General features: G+C 48.5%; 1 protein-coding gene across 2 annotated transcripts in view; it reads right to left on the minus strand.

Annotated features, from left to right (window-relative positions):
- Window positions 1–349: 349 nt before the first annotated feature.
- Window positions 350–22,534, minus strand: part of LOC144149889 (uncharacterized) — a 30,475-nt gene continuing 8,290 nt past the window's right edge. For both annotated transcript variants that reach the window (XM_077681617.1, XM_077681618.1), the window contains 2 exons: window positions 11,247–13,140; window positions 350–2,940 (listed from right to left, as the gene is read on the minus strand). In XM_077681617.1, coding sequence (XP_077537743.1) covers window positions 2,628–2,940; window positions 11,247–13,140 — 2,207 coding nt within the window. In that variant the 3' untranslated portion in view covers window positions 350–2,627. The remainder of the gene's footprint in view (window positions 2,941–11,246; window positions 13,141–22,534) is intronic.

Genomic DNA, 22,534 nt, shown 5'->3' on the forward strand with positions numbered 1-22,534 from the left:
TGACGTTGGAGGCGAGTCCCTAAGGATAACAGGATTGCTGCCATGCTTTAACCCGCACACTGTGCACATAAACAAACAAAACACGTGTAGTACTAGCGAAAACATTTAACTGGGAATCAAACTAGCCTCAACTAGCATAATAGTATGGTGCGCTGTCCGAATATGCCAAATGGGACCTATTCCAGTGCAAAGTCCTTGGTCCCCCAAGTATTGCCAGCCCCCTATCCACAACGCAAAGTACGTACTTACTGCACTTACCTCCTCGACGAGTTGGTCATCTTTCAAACTTGAAGGATAAACAGCTAAAAAAGGGAGGATTTTGACAACTGACAAACAGCGTACACTGCAGAATTAATGTTTATTAAATAAACTTGTGTTGAGGTGAGGGCATATGCCTTTTAATTCCAAACCTTGATGAAGCAGGCTTGAGTCTTTTGAATTGATTGATCGTGGGGTTTAATTACACGCCGCGACGCTACACAGGTGATGAGGCACGCCCTATTGTGGAGGGCTCCGGATTATTTTTGACCACCTGGGGATCTTTAACGTGCGCCGAAATCTCGAACACATGGGCATTTTTGCTTTTCGCCTCCATCAGAAAAGTGAGCCTCTTGGGGCAGCTCAGGAAGCATAAATAACGGTGTTTTGGAACAGCTTTGGACCAATAAAAGAGGAGTTTTGGAGAAGTTTTGGAGCAGTGCAAGTCTGCTTGGGAACAGATTTTTAGGGTCAAACATCATTTCTTCCCATTTTTTAAATTTCTCATACACACACACACACACACACACACAAAATCACATGGCTCTTACCCAACATTTAGCTCTGAACCGACTAAGTTTTCCGCACATTAGAAATTTACCCTATAATTAAAGCATCACAGCTGATGCGCGCATCAACTTAAATAAAACTATAAATAACCAAATGCTTTGGATAGCGACACCTGAAACGACTTCAGATGAATAAAAAATAAACGTTCGTGTTATTGCAACAGCGCTGCTGACATGAGAAAGAATCAAAAGAAGAGTAGATAAGCAAAATTTTGTCTTTTCCACGCAATAAGTTTGCCATCATTCTGCACCTTACAAGACCCAAGGCAAATGAAAACAAAAAAAAAAGGCCTATGCTCAAGTCAATATGTCAGTGGCATGGGAAATGAAGAGGAAAGTAAATATAAATGATGCATTGTCTACTATACCTGAAAACACCAGAAAAAATTAAAATAAATATTCATCTTTACAGGCCACAGCAAGATAAAAAATGCTTTAGCATATTACCCACACTAAACTCTTGACCACGCAATATGACATCTACCTTCGAGAAAGAAATGCCCAACAATGTTTGGATTTATTCAGCTATTGAATATAACAGTTTATCATACTTTCTTTTCATCGCGCATAAACAGCGGAGCAGGAAAGAGGGGGTGAGCACAGCCAGAAAAAGAAAGAACTGCTGTGTGGTAAGCACAATCTTTAATCTCATCCTGTTCCACAAGGCACGGTGCGGCGGAATCTGACATCTGGAGCAATGCTGCCTGCATAACACTGCCTGTTGCGTCAGCCGCTTTCCACAACAGAAGCCAGCAGCAGGCGCGAAGGGCAACAGGAAAGTGTTGGTTCCGCGATTCTCGGCTCATGCAGCTCAGGCAGTGTTATACTGGCGGCGTTGTTTGGAGCGACAAGTGCACTTGCGACGAGATAGAACGAGCCGTGAGTTTGACTGAACAGTAATATACTACTTTTACTTCTACTCTATGGCAATATTTTACTTTTCGCTTTTGACAACGAGCGCAAAGATTGCAAAGATGGCTGGTGACAATTTGCGCGCCACGACGCAGCATGCACCGGGGCGAAGGTGCATTTCGGGGTGAAATTCCCGCACTGTTACCCACAACCAACTTCACTCCTAAGCCCCGCGGAAAGAGAGAGAGAGAGAGGAGGTTATGTGGAGTGGCAGAGCGGGCCTTAGCTCACCTGAGCTTGCCACATCACAAATGACACCGTGACAAATGCGTCTGTGCTGCTCCCTGTGCAAAATGACTGGCATTAAATCGCCCTATATACCATCGGGGAACATCGAGGCATTGCTTGGGAGCAGTTTCGGTGCGACAATGAACTTTCGAGCAGGATTGCGCAGGAAAATGGAGCGGCTCTTCCACTCCTGTATAATACATTGAGTAACTATGCACTAGAATATGGGGCAGTGAACTCACCATAGGGTTTTTTACAATACTACTGTACTGAACTAAAATAATGCTAGTATAGTTCACTATAATATGTCCTTGAAACTGGCTGCATGATGTAATCCATGGTATCTTCCACACGCCACCGAATGCCAATTAGAACCCATTCCTATCGATCGCAGCACCAAATTCCTCTCTCGGTATTTGCCGTTGCCGACGATGATGGCCCCTTGCTCTTGGCACACACCTTTCGTTCATCAGCCCGTTCTTCTACCCCCAACTAGCTCACGGCAGATGCCGAAACAGCCGCGCTGCACTCAACACCACGCACCCCCAATGTTTCCTTCCTCGAAGAGGGCACGTTCACGAGAGAAGCGAAAACGAAGAGTGCCTCACTTCGTTGAAGGGCTTTCGACCAACTCGAGCATGTCCTCCTAGCACCCCTCGACTACTGTGGTGGCAACGATCCAGCGGTGGGGTCCCTGATGTCGTGCACCCTGAGGTAGCGCCTGATCGCCCTCCAGCAGTGCTCGTTGAGGGCGTCCAGCTGCGTGCTGCCGTCCTTGCTGGCATGGCAGGAGACGCGCTCCCTGACGACCCCGGCCAGCCACATGAACTGGTGCACGTCCACCCACTGGATGCTCCTCAGGCCTTGCTGGACTATGGTGGCCGCCCGTGCCTGGTCCACCCCCTCAAGCCGGGCCACCTCCTCCACCAGCTCGGGGTGGCCCTGCATCCGCTCCAGGGCCAGGGCACAGCGCCTGTGGCAAGGGCAGGGCAAAAGGGGTGAAGGGGAAAGGATGCGGACAGGGGAAGGGTCGTGCCTGGTCAAGATGGAAGAACACAAGACCGAACACAGCAATGAATCACTGAGCTATCGAAGCAGCTGGCTCAAAAACGTTGTCACGCAATGAAGAACGATGCAAGGTTCTCGTGGAAATTAGCGCTTCATACAGCAACATCTGCACTGCAATCAACAAGAAAACATAAGCAGTGAAGAAGCGGTCAACACGATGACATGCACTGCAGCCGCAGCAGCCACTTTTCTGACGGAGGCGAAAAGCAAGAATGCCCGTGTGTACGAGATTTCGGCACATGTTAGCGATCCCCAGGTGGGCAAAACTAATGCGGAGCCCTCCACTACGGCACACCTCATCGCCTGCGTTGCGTCGGCGCGCTAAACCCTACAATCAACGATGACATCCAGTCAAGCACCGGTGAACAGACTGCTGCGGCGTTTTCTCCGCGACATTTATTTAGAGTGATATTGTTTCTGGTAACACCAGCATAGGTCGAGAACATTTTCAATCAAATAATAACAATCTAAGATAATAATACTATAGTATTAAACAAGATTAGCTGCTAACTATCGACAATCTCGCCTGGTTGACTCATTTGATGATGGATTTACTTTGGCTTCGATCTGAAATCCTGCGCTTATGATTGCTGCGGTTCCAATTCACGCTTGCCCAAATTCAGTGAGCCTCAGCTCCCCTCGCCTCATGCACACTCAACGTGGGCTCTGTAATGCAGTCTCGCGAAGACTCGGGCTGGCCCAGCCTCCCACTCAGGTGCACACACTCAGCTGCGCTCATGACACCAGAGCAGTCTTGTGCTCACTCAGACTCACGCACACGTCATGGTTTCAGCCCAGATGAGGCTGAGTGGACTCAAAAGCAAGTCTGCCCAGGGACGCACCCAGGGGGGTAGGCCCGGCCCCCCTCTCTCCACGCCACCACCTCTTGTCTCTCCTCGCACACATTCTAAAGCGCCGCCATATAAATCCTGGACTTGATAGCTATTTTACGCGTTTTTTCAAAATGAGCCAAATCCACCTAACGCGAATTTGAAAGAAAAAGGTTTGGTACCAGACCTAAATGCAATGCAGTCAAAAGTATTAAATGACATGCTTTACACGTCAGCTAGGGGAAATTTATGGCAACCAGCCACTAAGAATTATGCGGAGAATTTGAGAAATATGAGGATAAGTTCGGATTTGGCTCGTACTGAATTGAACAGCCAAGTTGGCGTGGCATTCTTATGAAAACTTTATTGCAATTGACTTTCAAGAACGGTACGATGGAGTTTTAAGCAAAAAAAATTGGGCCCATCTCCCCGTGAGGGGGACTCGAGTAAATGCGTCGCATAGGGGGTGGGTGTATTGTGTTAACCTTTAGTGTTTGGGGAGTTGGTGGTAGTGAATGCGTTGTATCAGCAGCTTCTTGACGTAGTTTGAATGAGTCAAGGATACAAGGCGCGTTCGTAGCCTCCCATTCTGTGTCGGCTTTGTGGCGCAGTGGGTAGAGCACCATGTACATTGCGTTCCGCCCGCAGGGTCGTGGGATCGAAACCAGGCGCCGGTAAGTATTACTTTTTTATATAGTGTAGGGGGAGGGGTGCGGACCTGTTGTTGAGAGCGCGGAGGGTAGCGTGATGTGGGAGAGGAGGAGTGGGGGAGAGGGCGCGCCTGCACACTGAGCTGTTGCGGACGGACGGCGGACGCTACATGCGAGTTAAAGAAATGCTCTGCATTTAAAAGGCCAGAAAGGTAAAACTATACGTGAAGAGCCGGTGAGTCCTCTTGGCAGCATTAGCAGCTCTTTTAGAATTGTTCCGTAGGGTACTTTTTTGGGCACACCTGAAGACACGACGCTCTTCATTGCCTTGTGATAAATTTCCAAAATGCTTCACAGCATGCTCAGATCATCATTTTCACCTTAATGAAGTGGCTCATACCCACAGAGAGGGGGGATTTGCCACGGCTTGCAAGCAGCGGGTAATTTGTTAGGCACCTAAATGGTAAATATGGGAGTAATAATAATGATAGTAACCAGATTTACTCCGTAAGGACGAGGGAGAAAGATGAAATAATAGTGTCACATCTCTCACTCAGTTTCATTTCGTTCACTTCGGTCCACGTTATCATGGATGTCTGGCGGCAGATCTTTCTCCGATCTCCCAATTGCTGTTGGAACTCATAATAAGCCAGCCCCCCCACCCCCCCCCCCCCCCCCCAAAAAAAAGAAAAAAAAGAAGAAAAAATAAACCTGATGGAAACATCCACAAAACAGCCCCCAACCGTCACACCTAGAGCGAAATCTTATTGGCCAAATGAATTTGGCTCATTTTGATCCGTGCCACAGCAGGGTCTGCCTCATTTTCCATACGAAGTAAGATCTGCGTAGACGTTTGCAGGGCATTGTCTCAACTATTTTCTTGCCACATTTTTTCTCGGGGAAAGTTGTAGCATTTCCTTGCAGTGCAGTTTTATCTGACTTAGTTTTGGTTTGTGTATTTGGTTCATTTCGAAAATAAAAACGCCTCATTTGGTGGTCAATGTGGTATTTTAAAAAAAAAGAACACGCAAGCCAGTACCGCTGCACACTGGCTTCGTACTCTGCTACCGGCCTGCCACTTGCCATTCGCTGCACCCCCTTTAGCCCGTTTATCTGTAACTGGTGCTTGGGTCCTCATGGACAGCAGAAACTTATCGCTTGTTTCGCAAGGGTGGCGGTTTCAGCGGCTCGGGTCGCATATGCTTGGGTGGCAAAGAAAATGTTTGTCTTTAGACATTCAACAAAGTCCTCCATCTTAGTCCGACGTAGTGTCGGCGGATACTGCCACCCCTGCCTGGTGTTTGTGGCTCAATTGTTTAGTTCCCTGAGCCAAACTCACACTGCGTTTTTCACTGGTTTTCGAGGAAATGCTGCTTTTGCGTTTGTCGGTAAAAAGTCTGCTTGCCGCAGAGAAACCCGCTGTTAGGTTCAAAGCCCCATAAGCCCACAAAATCCCTTCCAACATCCCGGTCGTGCACGTGTGCAGCGTCCGCCAAACAAGCCAAGGTGACACCAAAGGCTTGGAGCCAGATGGCGACGAGTGCAGTGGCGCGAGGGGATGCTGGACCCCGTCACCCGGCACCTCTAATGACTGTTATGCCCGCTTGGGGAAAATTACCGCGGGGGGATAAGAGCCCCGTTCCACAGTCAGCGCGTCCATCTGGACAAGAAGAACGGCTAACAAAGGAAGCTTAAGAACGTCACCAAGCCTGATGGCAGCAGGCTGACAAAGTGTATGCGTGCATCGCAGTTGAATGGCGGCAAGAAACATCGGCGGCATTCCTTCGGGCAACTAACGGCAGTGACGGCGGCATCATTGATTGACAGCCATTGTGGTTAATGGCTGCTATGCACAATGGCGGTTTGCGGACCCCAAGCTGCGTTCCTATGAACAGACCTCGAGAACACCAGGCTTGAGCGGGAAAAGGGACGGAGCCAAGGTGACCAATGGTCAACATGAGAGAGACGGGTGTGCAGCGGGTGATCGGCGGAAATGAACCCGAGCCAGACATCTCGACGGCCACCAATCAGACTTTTGGTCGAGGGAAATTTCGGCTTCACCATTCGACTGTGAACTGTTTCTGTATTAGAGAGGTTATAAAACCCTGAGTACATAGGATGTAAATATGAGACGCATCAGACATAGCGTAGTCTTGCGATGTCAGAGTATGGTCAAGCTGTCGTCTGATATACTCGGTGACAACTTAAGAACGGCACCGGAAGTTGCCACTGTGCCTTATCACCGTAGCCGGATGTTTCTCTGCGCGGCGCAAGTAGGGCGTTACTGGGAATATTTTGAACATGGCGTGAGCCGTTCCCGTGATTTTTTGGACTTAATATGCTTATAAACGACTCCAGTGACGACAAACAAACTGCGTGAGACAAAACAGACGATATCACGCATTCATAGCAAACCCCTTTCAAAACGCGCGCGCACTGACGTCACGGGTCCGGCGCTTTGGCGGAGTGATACACTACATGAGGTTGTAACCGAGTATAGTAACGAGTTTACTTCAGCAACGAGCCGAACGAGGGGACAAAGGAGAAGCTCACTCCCACTTTGCATCCTGAGCCGTTGTCCTTTCTTCATAACAAGTAGTCACAGATTTTGTTCGGATAAAAATATGGAAGTTTAAGAGGTTTGCGACGGAGATCTGAACTCTCAAGTGCCTACATGCACTTCTGTTTCTCCCGACTTCGATTGTGTATAACGTATAGGATGCTCCGGAAATATGCCTTAACATAGCAGAGGGAATGTATAGTTACTGTGCAGTACGCACATTTATTCCTGTAAATATTTTAGTTACTGTTGTTCTTTTCTAATTTTGCAAACTTGGCGTAGAGGTAATTTCTCTTTGTAACTCCATCTTTATATTAGAAAACAAAGTGTAATCACAAAAGTTTGATGCTACGCTCTGCGAGAACTGATGTAATGTACACGGTACAAAATTGACTGACCTATCTTTGGGTAGATGTTTTTGCCTGGGACTGTACATGTTTAAAAAAGAACAGGGACACTATATTGTAAGATGGCGGTCAGCAGTCAGGCCATGTAACCTTACTGGGTGAGATTGAGCATTGCAACTCAAAGAAAGACTTTCAACAACGTCTAGATGCATCCCATAGCGCCACATGTTGGGGCTAATCTTAAACAATTTTTTTAATAGGAGTTGCGCCCTGCCTCGCCTCAAGCTTCCACTTCATCTAACTCAAACATAGCAGTGACAGGAGGGGATTCCGAAACATCTGATCGGGCCGGGCCGAAGAAACAGGAAATTCCATCCCAGTTAGTGAATACAACATCGGACTGCACGTTAATTGCGCTGACACACCTGATGACGTCAAAGATCAATCATACTCCAAAGTCTAGACACCGCCTTATGTATGTAATAATAGTAAAGATAGTGTATACCAAGTCACACAATAAAGAAGCACTGTATTTTGTTTTTCTCGTGTGTAATTTTCAGTTTATTCACGTTTAAACTTCCTGCCTGATTCGTTAAGAAATTATGTTCGATCGTTTGTGAAATCGCGGTAGGATGAGTTGTGATTTCCTTGTTTTCGTAGTTCAAGTTTTTGCACTTAGCTGAGCGCTTCTTTGTCTTCTGCATATGCTGCTGCATATGTGTGTGACAGTGTTGTATTAAACAACTGCAAAGTATGAAACTTCGTCTGTGTAAGTCATTGATCAAAATTATTCTCGGTCTCGGTAAAAAAAAAAAAAAATGCTCGGTTTCGCTTACGCTATATAGCACCCCCCTTCGTTATCTGGGCATTCCGCTTCTCGTTTTGCACTTTTTGGATGGCAGTAGTTATAGGCATGCCCTGCCTGCGATGTGAACGCCAATCTTGTCATCGATTAGGTTCCCCCACGATTAGCTCGATATGCATTGTTGTGGGCACCGCTGCTGCTTCTACCGTTCGAGAGCGACCAGGAAAAAAAAGTTCGTCGTCAGCTGGTCTGTATTTTCCAGGCATGTGTTGCAGCCAGAGTAAATGCCAGTGGCATTTACCTTGTTCGTTTTCTTCCTTATTTCTTCCGAGCGTCGTCCTGCCACGACGCTGACGTACCCTTAAAACCGTATATGCGTTGTATATGGTTTAGACTAAGGTAGAACCAAAATATTCAAAACAGCGTTCATAATTAAACCCTTCAATGACCATTAAACCCAAGAGTGATTCAAGTATCACCCGTTATCTCGTCCAGTTTTTCTTAACTGTACAGCGCTTTTCATGCAAAATTGGCGACAGGAAACAAGAGTTGTAAAGAGTTGAGAAAAAAGGCGACCTAATAAGGGAGTGAACCGAGGCAACAGCTAAACAGGAAGGCAGTGCAATAGAAAATAAACTTCGTCATTATATGGAAAAAATTTTAAAGCAAAGCTTCCAGGCTTTGAGTGATGTCGTTAGCAGTCCACCCAAAACGCACTGCAGGAAAGTCAAGTTTTTCTGACGATGATGGAGACCGTCGGTGCAGTGAAGAAAGATGTTTCCAGTGGTCGGAATCGAACGTGGGTCCCTCGCTCATGGAGCAGCAGACTTCTATCCGCATGCGCCATTCCGGCACGGTCGAAGCGGTCTGGATGTGGAGAGGGGCGTGGACGTGGAAGATTAGGCAGAGAGTGCACCCCTTCGTGTAACGAAGACGATGGTTCAACGCTAGGGAAAGCCATGGAATGCGGTGCCAGTAAAGACCCAGAGAGCACAATCGCCGTGCAGTAAACCGCCCCGATAAAAAAGAAGTGTTCGCATAAAAAGCACACAGCCTTACATCGCACACTCGACCAATAGGAGATCCTCACGGCAGACACACCACATAAACGGAACACGGTGTTGGACTTGGTTTTGGTAAGTTTCACGTTCCCCCTTGGTGGTCGGTTCAACAGAGGGGTATACAGTGGACTTATTTGGATCGAAATGTTTTTATTTAAAAATATAGTACAGAAAACGCCGTTGCAGGTGGAGGGTGAAATTATGCTTCAACAGTTATCGGTCGAATCGCTCGACGTAGGCACTTTTCCGCTGTGTTTATGTGAATTTCCCCCCAATTTTACGCCATGGGCGCAGTACGTCTAGAGTGCTGCATGTTGCACTCTACGCTGTTGTACGCCGGCACCAGCAGCTTCCTAAATAACTGTACGAGTCGGGTTTGTCACTGAACTTGGTAGAGCAGTAAACAAGGGATCCAAAAGAACTTTGATCGCCTTGCCAATTTACTTTTCCCTCGAACTCTTCCAGAACTAACTAAAAAAAACTCTAATAGACATCTTTATTTCACATTTTCGCTTGTGGTCAACTTTTTCTGGGCAGTGCCGTTCCTGAGTTTCTTCCTGTGGCGAGTCCATTCGATCTGGTTCCTGGTTTGCCAAGTAAGGGCATATGTATCTCACAGGCGTATCTATCAGATACACTTGTTTTTAGTTTGATTGATTGATTGATTGATTGATATATCGATTGTGCGGTATAACGGTTGACGCTCACGCGATGGGGCGCGCCGTGGTAGAGGGCTCCGGATAAATCTGACCACCTGGGGATCTTTAACGTGCACCGAAATCTCGAACACACGGGCGTTTTCACTTTTCGCCTCCATCACGATAGCGGATCCACATAAGTTCATTTCTTTTTGCAGGTTTATGCGCCTTTATGGTAAACGCTGCGTGTTCATTGTGTTTGAACTAGTAACAGTTGGGACCCTCGCCCTACCCTATAATTTGCATAGAAAGGTTACCTTGGATTAGGCCCCCCCGAAAAAAATCCTGCGTCTGTGCCTGAGTCTGCCGACCTCTGAACAAGGGTAATCGTAACTTTTTTTTTTAGGCTTTAACGCACCGACGCAACGCAGCCGATGAGGCGCGCCATAGTGGAGGGCTCCGGATTAATTTCGACCACCTGGGGATCTTTAACGTGCGCCGAAATCTCGTACACACGGGCATTTTTGCTTTTCACCTCCATCACAAAAGCGGCCGCCGCGGCCGGGAATCGAACCCGTGACCTCGTGCTCAGCAGCACAGCGCCTTAGCCACTGAGCCATCGTGGCGGGTGGTAATCCATAATTGCTGCGCCACCTACCACAATGGTACCACACTGGTTTGCATTGCCGCTTCTGCTATCTCGGCCTTGTAAGTTTGGTTTCTCACAAAGTTGATGCTGAATATTAACTTCTTTTTAGTTCAAATGGAGGCAGTACAGGCAAACCATGCTCAAATTATGCTCAACTTAGCAGTGTGTGCCCACAGCCGACGACAACAAATCGGTGAGGAATACGGTGCAAGCGAAGCAGCATTTGAAAACGGTTGCTGCTCATTATACGTACGAAAATTGGCTGAAAAGACATGCGAGGCTTAAAAGCTGGATTTTGAAACTAGTTTCACCACTGCTTCACGCACTACACCAGCCGACCGCTAAGAATGAGGCACCCGACTGTGCTGCTAGTGCAAACCTGAGGAAAGAAATCTGGCTTAGCCTAAGGGCCGTATTCCGAGTCCTTCCTCCACTCCATTTTCTCCCTCCACTCGGCTAAGGAGAGGATTCCAGCAATGCTTATGCATGGGGAAACTGATTTCAAGGATCTCCTCCACTGGAAACTCGAGTGGAGGAGAGCCTTGAAATCGATTTCCCCGTGCGTAAGCATTGCCGGAATCCTCTCCTCAGCCGAGTGGAGGGAGAAAATGGAGTGGAGGAAGGACTCGGAATACGGCCCTAAGTCTCTCTCCAGATGCGGGGCACGTTACCTGTCACGTCGGGCGCCCCTGGCAAAGTCAGCAGCACCAGTCAGCAAGCCGCAGTTGCGCCTGGTCGCGTCCGAAACCTCGAACCAGGGTCTCTTTAAATTCTTGTCCATCAACTGAGACACAGTGGCGCTGAGGAGGGTGTAGTTGCCAGCAATGCGTGCCGTCAGCCTTCCAAGGAATGCACTTCCTGCACATTCTCTTCCGCTAGCTCTGAGGTGCAGCCTGCTGATGTTTCTGCTGGCATTGATGACGTCTGCCAGAGGCTCAGAAAACACGCAGAAGTCACTGCTGCCTACATCCACATCCATTCGCAGTTCCCGCAGGCTCGAATTGGCAGCCAGGCCGTCCAGCAGGGCTTTCTGGCACTCGGGCTGCACGACACGCCACGAAGCGCTCAGGCTGAGGGTCTTGAGTGTGAGCGTCGCTGATAAAAAAGTGGTGAGAGCCGAAGACGTTGCTGAATCCATTTGGTATACGATGCCCAGGTGGAAGTATGTTATGTGCCCGAGGGATGGCATGTGCCTGAAGATATCGCAAATGGGTCCCCTATTACGGTCACTGTCTTTCACAACAAGTGACGAGAATGCCTTGCACTCAGACCTCTCATGAAACTCTGACCAATTGAGGGGGACTTTGAAAGACACCTTCTCGTCTGCCCCCGTTTCTTTGAGGGCAGCACACAGGGTGCCCAGAAAATGTCCATGTCTTCTTTCGTACGCTTCGATGCCCACCCTCTGGAGGTTCCTCTGGGCTGCAAGTGCCTCAAACAGCTCCCTCCACTGGCCCTCGTCCCAGACGTCGATGGGCAAGGCGACTTCTTTCAGGGTGTGGTTTCCAACGAGTGCCTTCAGGCAGCGGTCGCAGTCAGCCTTATACAGGTGCCTTTCCACAAAAGAATAGTAGCAATATTCGTACGATATTTTAAGGATCTGTAAAGCCTTGTTTTGCTCGAAGACCTCTGACAGCAGACAGATGTCCGCATGGTCCACCAAAGAACATCTCAGGTGCACAGAAACAATGCTCCTGTTCCCCAGAAGCCCTTTGAGAGTGCCCTTCAGCAACCACGGCCCTCCCCTATCTAGGACCAAAGTCAAGCTCTTCAATGAGGTGCTGTTCGTCAACCACTCCGTGATGGCTGCTTCCACCAAAGGTGGGGGCCCGCAAATGAGGCTGCACGGCAGCACCAGCTCCTTCAAGGAGCAGTTCTGCGCGAGGGCTCTGAAAAATTCCTCTGGTCTCAGACTGCCAAGGCACTCGCTCGAGACCCGCAGGGCCGTCAGAGACGTTGTGGTCCGCAGAAAAGCGGGAAGCCGAGCAACACAGGTCAGCCAATTTTGCGATTTGCCTGTGCACTCAAGCTCTTGCAGATGTGGCAGAGAGAAAGCGGCCGTGGCAAAGTCTTCCACAGGCACAGGCTTGTCACAACAGATTACGAGCCTGAGACTTCTGACTGACGGGCATTCCCGAAGGCAGTCCGAAAGGAGCCCTCGATATGGACTGAACAGAGCGGCCTCCAAGTCGATGTGGGCCACGCAGCGGTGGGTCTTCAGCAGTTCGCACATCAGCAGGCTGACCAAGCGCAGGTTTCGTGGCGAGCACTTTGTCTGGCCCGGTTTGTGCATGAACTGCAGGGAGAGCTTCCCATTGGTTCCCGGCATCTCTCGCAGCTGCAAGGAGACCAGGAAGAAGAACTCGTTCCAGGCCGACAGGTGGCCGACAATCTGGCAGGCGGCGTTCTCGGTGGCCGTGCATGGAAGCCGGAAGTCGAGGGTTTCGCCGATGATGCATCCGTTCAGGCTCTCCATGGTGGACAAGCGAATGGGTACTGCATGTTCCTCGTAATTGGTTGGCGACTTCTGCGGAGCTGCCGAGACTTTTGCAGAGCTCCCGGAATCTGTACAGTGGAAGAGACAGGAGCAAATGAGGTTGCCTTTTTTTTTTAAAGGTTTTAAAGAGAGATTTTACAATGCCACCTATAACAGATCACTGGCCCCTAGCCAGTTGCTACCAGTCAGTGTCATTACAAGACAACAGTGGCGGATCCAGAGGGGGGGGGGGGGGGGGGGGGCGGTAGGGGCGGTAGGGGCGTGTCAACACCTCCCCCCCTCCCTTCGGTGCCTGTGGCCACCCCCTCGGTCAGGTTGCCCCGGCACACTGCCCTAACTGCAGAGGAAGCCGAATGGCTAGAACGGCTGTTATGATCGGCCTTCACGGCTTGAGGGGTAGCTACACGGCAGGCGTAACCGCAGTTAGTCTCCTAACCGTGGTTATCGCAAACCGAGCTAGGCAAGCACAGTTTACCCTCACAAACCGAGGAGCTGCAGGTGCACCAGACGTGAACCGGCGCAAGTTAATCGACAGCTTCGCGGAGCGGCGGAGGGAGCAGCCGTGCTTGGGCTTTCTCTCTGCCCCCGCTTTCTTCGCGCATGCTGTCGTTCAGGAAAGGGAAACAAAAAGAGCAGTGACCTCCCGCATTTTTGTGTGTTTTTGTATTTATTCAGACCGTGGAATAAGCCGCGGCCGCCGCTGCGTAGCCGGGATTGCTACAGCCCTATAGCCGCTCTTTTTTTTCTATCAAAAGAAGCAGGAGGTTCGGTGGTTTAGTTGGTTCAGTACTGCGGCACAAGTTGAAGATGTGACGTGTATTGAAGGAGATGTGACATGTAGTCGAAGGTGACAAAACACTCACGTGCTCACTACATGACCAGCATGTGATTTCGTCAGCCGAGTCGCATGAATCTGACGACTGGTACTGTAGTCGCCACTTGACCCGTCTAGACGACTCGAGGTAAGCGTTGGCCACGCGCAAATATATAGCTTGCGTTTAGAACTTTAGATTTGATACCCGCAGCTCTTAATTGTTTCATTTTTGAGTACAGGAAGACTTGAAACATGCCTATCATTGCTAGCTGCAGTATTTCGGATGCCAGTCACGCCAGTATTCAGCCACGTATACCCTGGATGTTGTCGTTAGTAGTAGTAGTAGCACCTTTATTGGTAAGGAGGGCCAGAGGCCGGTTTAGGGAAGAGGAAGGGGGAGTAGGGGAGGGGAATGCAGCATCTTTTACAGGGACGTGGCAGCTTGCAGGGACCAGAGTCGACCCCAGCTACACTGCCCGTGCTAGGCCACTTTTGATAGCAAACATCCCTATTTTGTGCAGTAGAGGTTTCTCCATAGTATGATAGTCTTCTGTGGTGCTTGTGGGCGCGTGGAAAGATGTAATGATGTCTGAGCGATGTTGCGAGAAGAAGGAGCAATCCCGAAGGAGATGGTTGAGGTCTGCATATGTGAGGGTATTGCAGAATGTACATTTGAGAGGCAGATTGGGTGAGAGCCATTTTCGGATTATGTGCGGGGTGTAGGCGGCATTTGCTAGGAGCTTGTTGAGAAATACCTCACCGGCTCGTGGCAGGGGAGGAATGCCGGTGAAGTACCCTTGTGGGGTGGCAGCGATGTAGCGGTTCCTCTTGTCGCGTTTATGTCGAAGTAACTGCAGGGAAGGAGGTAGCGGGGACGGAGTCGGCGTGCAGGGAACCAGCGGAGGTGTGATACTGCTCTCCTGTGCCGCAGAATGGGCGGCCTGGTTACCCGTGCAAGCTGTCTCGTGGCCGGGAACCCAATCAATCCGTACAGATACCCCGTTGCGACGGAGTAGGGCAACATGGGTCAGGATTTGTTGTGTGAGGGGGTTGAGAGAGGATTGGCGTCTGAGTTCTTGAACTACGCCGAAGGAGTCCGTGAGGATTCGAATGTGGGATGGGGGCATCTGCGAGACGTCGAAGCTTATGTGGTTGAGGGTACCGATGATGGCGTGGAGCTCAGCCTCCAACGGCGTGATGTGGACAAGGTTGAGGCTTGCTGTGCCGCTGAGATCTGGGTTCTCCGAGCAGTGCCAAGCCAGACCGACGACGTGGTCCCTGACGCTTGCATCCGTATAGATGTCAATCTCTCCGGGCAAACGGGACCGCTTGAGCTTTTCTAGGCGCTGTTTGCGCAGCATGGAGTGACCGCGCGGGACTGGTTTCGAAGGTGCATTAGGGGCGACATCCGGGAGAGTCCATGGAGCCATTGGGCTTAGAAGGTTGTGCACCTGGATGGCCCGTTGGTTGTCCCAATCTGAGAGCGCCAGTCCTTGCAGGGTAAGAGTCTGCTTGAAGTCCGCTTGCATTCGAGTTTCCTTCATTATCAGATCGATGGGAGGGAGTGGAGCAGCTTGTTCCAGTGCCGTAATTCGTGTATGCCGAGGTAAGCCGGTTATGGTTCGGAGTGTGGCTCTGTGAAGGGTGTGGAGGAATTTGAGATTAGTCTTGCTGAAGTCATATACAGGGGCACCATATGCGAGGGCACCGATGGCCACAGCACGAGCCAAAGCATTAACCTCTTCAGAGCAGCCAAGAAACCTGCAAACTGACCCTTCTAACGCAGTTAGAGGAATGCACCAAAATCCTATAGAATCCGCTACGACGTTATGCATCAGTGATTGAATTAAGTACTTTTTGCAGCAGTATGGTTATTCATATGATAAAACTTCAAGGTACGTTTTTCTAAACATGCGTTTACGAAGAATACGAACATGTATTGTTTCATATTGATGAAATGAACACTGCCCACGATTTTATGCTGGGAAGTTTCAAAGGTAGTGAAGAAATGTCACATAGACTGAAATAATTTTGCTACTAAAGTACGAGCGATTTGATTATCGCAAGCCGATACAGCATCTCTTGCTCAAGCTTAGCACGACATCATGTCGCTACGCGCTTTGTGATTCATTCTTTCGATTACACGATGAACCGTTCTTTTTGAAGTATTCCGCTGAAAGTTCCCTGCAAGGTTTACGTAAATATGCCTAAGCCCTGCGCCGTTTGCTAATTTTCGCTGTCTGTTCTGCACGTTGAAGTTGCTTTGCTCTCGCTCTGTTTTACTTGTTAAAACGATGCAACGCACGATTGAAGATGAGCAAGTGGAGCAGTGCTTGCGCAATCTTCTGTGTGTATCAATTTATTATTCGAAGAATTTTCTCTGCATGGGTAAGCTCCCCTGTTAGTAATTGAAATGCTCATATACTCTTGTACAGATTCTAGGATGTGGCTTTAAGTCATGAGTTCTCACTCTATCGCCAGGCCAGAAAATATTATTTTTTGTATTCTGCATATTGATACCTGAAGCATCTTAAAACATGAAGCTCGTAATTGCGGCTTGTCATGTACACCGACAGCGTTCGACTATCACATTTTATTTCGTCTGTTTGCAACCCCAAAGCTCTCTCTGGAGGATGAACAGGGCAAGTTCGCAAAAGATCGACAAGTTCTTCCTTCCTGCTGCTAAGAAATCCCTGCATGTTGCAGTCGAATGCACGGAACAGGCCACCTCATCAGCAGTTGTGCCAACGCTACGACTGGACAAGAAATATGCCAACACCTGTATTCTTCCCCGGTCGGCACCATGTAGTGCATCGCTACCTCTGCAAGGCGAATGTTCACCCCTTTCTTCTCCATGCGACCAGACTGCCGAATTTGAAAGCGAAACATTGGACGTGGCGTGGCATCGCATCTCGGAGCATCTCAGCGGAATTCTCGAGTGACATAGGAAAGTTTGTCGGTTGGAAAGTCAGTGACTACACTAAACGGCGCTTGTTGGAAACGCATTGGTGCCCTCCGGATAACTACAGTTGTCCATACTCACTTCACCGGAAAAACGTCAAAAATGAGAAGTGATACGCAAGTCAGTCGCATTTAAACAAGTTCAAGTGGCTTGTCCTGTCCGATTATAGGAGGGCCTGCCTGTACTGCAAGTACTGCGTTTTGTTCGTAACAGGTGCGATGGGAGGCTAACAGAAAAATGTCCCCCTCCAAAAACTGGTCACCAAGCCACTCACGTCCTTTGCGAAACTGCTGGGAAAGGACGCGATCTTTCTGTACATGAAGCAATGCAGGCTGGGGAGGAGTTTCTCGCACGTCTGAGGGCACCCAAAAAAGATGTAGCCAACCAAATCAGTGTCTACATCAAGTGAACGAGAACTGAAACCGCCTGGTCCCAATTATAACGTCCATCATCGTTCTAGGGCGCCAAAACATACCATTTCGTGGACATCGAGACGACAGAAGGCTTCTCAAGCGGCCAAATGAGGCCTCCACGACTTCGAATGAGGGCAATTTCCGCGAGCTTCTGCGCTTTCGGGTATCAAGCGGGGACACTGAACTTCAGAAGCACCTTGCCAGCACATCATCTCGAGCCACGTGCAGTGCTCAGCGATTGAAACGCGATACTCGGAGCGCGTGGCTGCCGGCACTTGTTGCGCCACAGGTAAGCGCTTGCGAAAGCGAGCTGACGCATTGTGGTATAGACGGTATTCGTTGAAAAGTTTAGCAGTCAATTTCTTCGCTTGGCAACACCGGAAACGGCCACAGACATGGCCGATGCGCCATGGGCACGGCACAGCCTGGACCACTGCGGCCGCACGCTGAAGAAAAAAAAGACACCGGCGTGCGTTATCTGCTCTGTTCCAATCCGATTCTAAGCTGTGGCGCCAACAGAGATGTTATTAATCGTGCTCACAGTGAACTCGACGCAATTCGCCCCGAGCGCGAACACAGTCGGCCCCTGGCGGCGGTGGGACGAACCGCTCCTAGTGTGGATGGCGCTCTCGCGTCGTCTGCTTTTTCACGTTGCGTGCGGCGCAAGACGCGTGCTGCACCCGACAAAACAACCAATATGTGTGCTCGTTTGGCAGTACGCAATGACATAGTTACCTCCACTTGCGCATTTCCTCTAGAAACGGAATAGGGACCGGGCAGCTGGACGGGTGGCGCCACCACTCGGCGCTCCGCTTGTCAGTGGAATGAGCCGGTGTACTGGACTACACAGCCTCCCGTTGTTTTTGTCGTGTTTGCTTCGGTTCTTTGTATGTTTTGGAGGTGTTGTGAGCAGACATGTGAGATGAAACGAAGTCTAGACAGGTGTGTTGGGTTCTTAGATGCAGTAATGACTACGTAAACTTGTCGGACGCGTCTAAAGTTGGGTATCGGCTGCAATGGCATGAGCGCTTTTTGCAGCGATCTGCGCTTCGCTCCACCCGTTCTGAGTACGAATAAAACTACTAATATTAGTATTATTTTCTTCTTAAATGCACTAACGGCTACACGAACTTATTGGATGCTTGTAAGGTTGGGAATGGGCTACATTGACACGAGCGCTTTTTGCAGCGCTCTGCGCCTGGCTCCGCACGATCTGAGTAGGAATAAAACTGTTAGCAATATTAGAATTCATTTCTACCACTTTAAATTATCTTCACTGGTTTCAATGACTACGGTTTCCACGCCAGCCTTGCGCTGGGATACCTCGATACGTGTGCTTTAAATAGAAAGGCACCTGCATACGAGATCGATTACCGTGTAGCCGTAGAAATGTTGCTGTAGTTTACACTTTCTGTAACCGTAAGCTTTGTACCTTCGGTTTTGGTGAGCGACACTGTGACAGCATGGGAGCCTGAAAGCCGAAGTGGAAATCCCACGTCTGTGGTGGTCATTTTATCAAGTGCCAAAGTTATTCACCAACTCAACAGCCCAAGCTACAAACCATCCCTCCTCCCCTTCCCGTTTTACCACCTGCGTAGAATAAAGGCTGGCCCCTATAGTTAAAAATGTGGCAGTGTTAACATCAGCCGCTGTTTTTTATGCTTAAGTATTCTTTACAGAGTACCTAAAAAAATCGTGTAATGCCTGGTGAAGACACCAAAAACACGCGATTAGTTGCCTCAAATATGAGTGCATGAGCCCGAGTCCTCCACCACAGACACATTTCCGACACGCTGGAAAAAGTTTATATTTGGAGAGGGGGCATGGAAGTTCAAAATTAAACAGCGAAATCATCTAGCCCCCCGTCTAATGATTATGATGGTTGAACACAATTCTTTCTTCGTGCGAAATCGAATGGGAAATGGTCAAAGTCAAAGACGCTGCGATCAAAAGACCAAACTGCGTGCTGGTCAAATTCGACGCTTAACTAGTCAAAGTTTAAATCCAGAATACAACCAAGGAAACCCATACGATAGAGCTTTGCTATAAACCATCATCGTCGTTAGACGAAGGTGTGCATGATTTTTTAATCGTAGGTGGCAGTTTGTAAACCAACCGCAGTATTCAGTTGTGAAACTGAGTACAGGTTTCGGGCAACCTCCTGTCTTGCGTCCTTCAGCCACGCAGGAATTGGTTTTTGAAAAACCATTTACCAACTAGCCAGCAACCATTGCAATTCTTGTAACGCAATGCTTTTCCACGACAATCAATAACGTTCTACTATCATGCGGTATTTATTCCATCAACGATTCTCGATGACTGTAGTAAGAGCATTTCTGTGAAATTAAACACGTTTCAGCCGTAGGTAATAAAGTTACGGAAGCGTCGTCCGTCACAATTTCTGTTTTAAGGTAAATCTTCGAAGACACCCCCCCAACTTTGTCTTTCGCTTGTGCACGACGTCGACGCTGTTTCGTCATCAACTGCCAAAGGCCAGCGCCGCAGCATTCCTAGATGGGTTCCACACACCGGCTTTGTGGCAGCATTTAGCGGCAATATACTCCTCGATTCGCGAAACTGCATGAAGGCATGAAAAAATTGCATGAAGGAAAGGACTTTCACTTCCAGCTTCACTTCTAGCTTGGCGCATTGAGCGTCGTCTGCTATTTGTAAATACTGAGTATGGGCGTAAATAACACTCATGGCATGCCTCGTATACGTCACATCCACGCTCAAGATTTACCGATCTGAAAATGCCCGCGGGGTTACGTACGCTTTGCAAGCCGCATTGCAGAAAAACGACAGAAAGCCATGCACAACTACGCTGCTCTGACCGCCACCGGCATTCCACTGACGAGCGGTTCGCTGAAACGACGGTGGTGCCATACAACGGCCGCCCGGTCCCTATAATCAGCGGCCGTTGCGGGATACCGCGCTGGTTTAATTCCACGAAACATCTTCGCCCTGGTCACCGCTTGAGTGTGAAACGTACGTGTTATAAACATTGCACTTTTCTTATTGTTGAGTGTAGTCGTCTGCCGTTTCGGGAACGTCGAAGGGTGCTTTTTGAAGGTGGCGTGGTGATTATTTAAAGGATAAAAGTTTAGTACCGAAACGGGTAAGAAGCGACAAGACCTGTGCATACCCGTGCAAATTCCACGCCCTTGTAAAATTGCGCTGTGTCCTTATAGAAAGAAGAAAGAAACAAAACATTTACACTGCGCACGACCCGTGCGCAATCGCCCATACATTACCGGACACGTATTTTACACCCGCAAGCGCCTGTGTGATCACGTCCTTCCCGTATCTTTTCTAAAATAAATACCATTTTTGGACAGTCGTTGTTTATACTGAGGAGGAGGAATAAACATTTATTCAACTGTATCGAGTTGCTAATTTTACGTATTATTTAAAATACGTTTCTATGGATGCGCAAGAGTATTTAGGGGGGATTTTTCGGTAAAATTAAGCAGTTGTGAGTTTGCGTCTGTCATTTGGCATTTCATGTGTCATTTTCATATATATCATTTTCAAATCCTACATGAATCACCTTGTCTAGAAACGTGTCGCACTCAACATAACCAAATGCCTAATATGGTCACGTCTTAACCTCTTAAGGTGGAACTAAGTTTAAAGAAAGAGGAGAAAACGCGTAATATAATGCACGTTGTTGCCCACATGTGTGAGGCATGTGTGCCATGACTCGCTGCTTTTTTTTTATTTTTTCCCACAATGTTTGCTTTCAATACAATTTTGAAAAAGGCGAGCCACAATTCCTGGACAATCCCGGACCAAAGGGGGGTTAGTCAGTTTTGAAAATACGTACTGCTTTTTCACCGCTACAGAACACGACGCCTAGTGTAGTTTCGCTTGTAAGTAATACTGATAACCACAGTTTGGCTTTTCGCATTACATGCATTCTCTTCTCGCTTCTCTTGCAACGTTAAAAGGACCCCCCCCTCCCGAAAAAAAAAAAAAAAACGAAATGCACAGAATTTCATTTTTTAACCAATCCTCAAGAATTAAATGCCAAGACAAAGGCGATATTCAGTTTACAAAACAAGGTAGTTACCGGGAACCCGTTGCGCTGATTCGCAACGAGGAATAAAAAGGAAATGTTTTACTACATCTGCAACAGCGCAACTTCACTTATTGCCATCTTTAGGGTTCGTAAGCGACCTTATACGCAAGAATGCAAACACATCGCTGTTGCAGGCACCTGTTAGATTTTAAAAGGAACGCAAATGGTTAACAGAGCAGCCGTAACAGAAAATTTGTGCTCACTGTGAGGTCCCAAAAGCTTGGCTTGCACACTGTAAACCTGCTTGTCACTTTGCGAAAACCTAGCTAAACATGAGATGTTGATTGTACTGCGCGCGTTGACAATTCAATTCGCAAGTTCACTTGCGACGACAGCCGTAAATAAGTAATCCGAAACCGTTATTCATCACACCTTCCTTCAGAGTCACTAAAATTTCATGTAAAAGACCCGTTAGAGCGGTTACATTTATATCTCTGCGCTGATCAAAATTCAGTAATTTCATGTTGCCTTTTAAACACACAAAAAAATATCGTAAGCTGTTAGAAAGAATTTCGGGGCGGTTAAGTAGTGTTAACATTTCAGGGCATCCCACGAATGCAAGAATGCGTCATGCTACCAGTGAAAGCGATTGAGATTGCCATTATAAACTGAATTTCAGAGATCGAGGCTTCCTGATTTGTTTCTATTTATTTATTATTATTTGTTTCTTCCTGATTTGTTTCTATTGAAGGCTCAAAGCCATAGTCTGGAAAGATCGAGCTTCCTACGAGCCACAGCGTACAAGTTCATTGTCACAATTACGGCCATTCTGATATTCCCGATGAGTTGTCGCTTTTTTTGGCGTAGTTATGAAAACTGACTGCCGCTTCCATGCTATAAATTGAACGTTGAGGAACCGAACTACAGCATACCACTCTTGTTTGCACCTTTCGTGCGCACCTACGGCGGGAAAAAGGCACGAAGCGCGCCCACAGTGTGCATTCTTACGGGCCGCTCAGCGGAGCATCCACACTAGCAGCGCGACGCTGTCGCCACCTACATGTCGAGCTCGCGGCAAATACTTTGTGTTCGGCGAAGAGTTCGTAACGTGAAACACAGTCATGTGTTTCACAGTTGTGCTTAGCATGGACAAGTGCCGCCATCCCGCGGAGCCAGACGTAACGAATGACGGCGCACCCACACGGTTGCATGGAGGAGAAGAGGGGTGCCTGATCTGCGGGCCGTGCGCACA

The sequence above is a fragment of the Haemaphysalis longicornis genome, unplaced genomic scaffold, assembly GCF_048455015.1.
Source record: "Haemaphysalis longicornis isolate Haplotype H1 unplaced genomic scaffold, Haemaphysalis longicornis Haplotype H1 scaffold_8, whole genome shotgun sequence".
NCBI classification, from domain to species: domain Eukaryota; kingdom Metazoa; phylum Arthropoda; class Arachnida; order Ixodida; family Ixodidae; genus Haemaphysalis; species Haemaphysalis longicornis.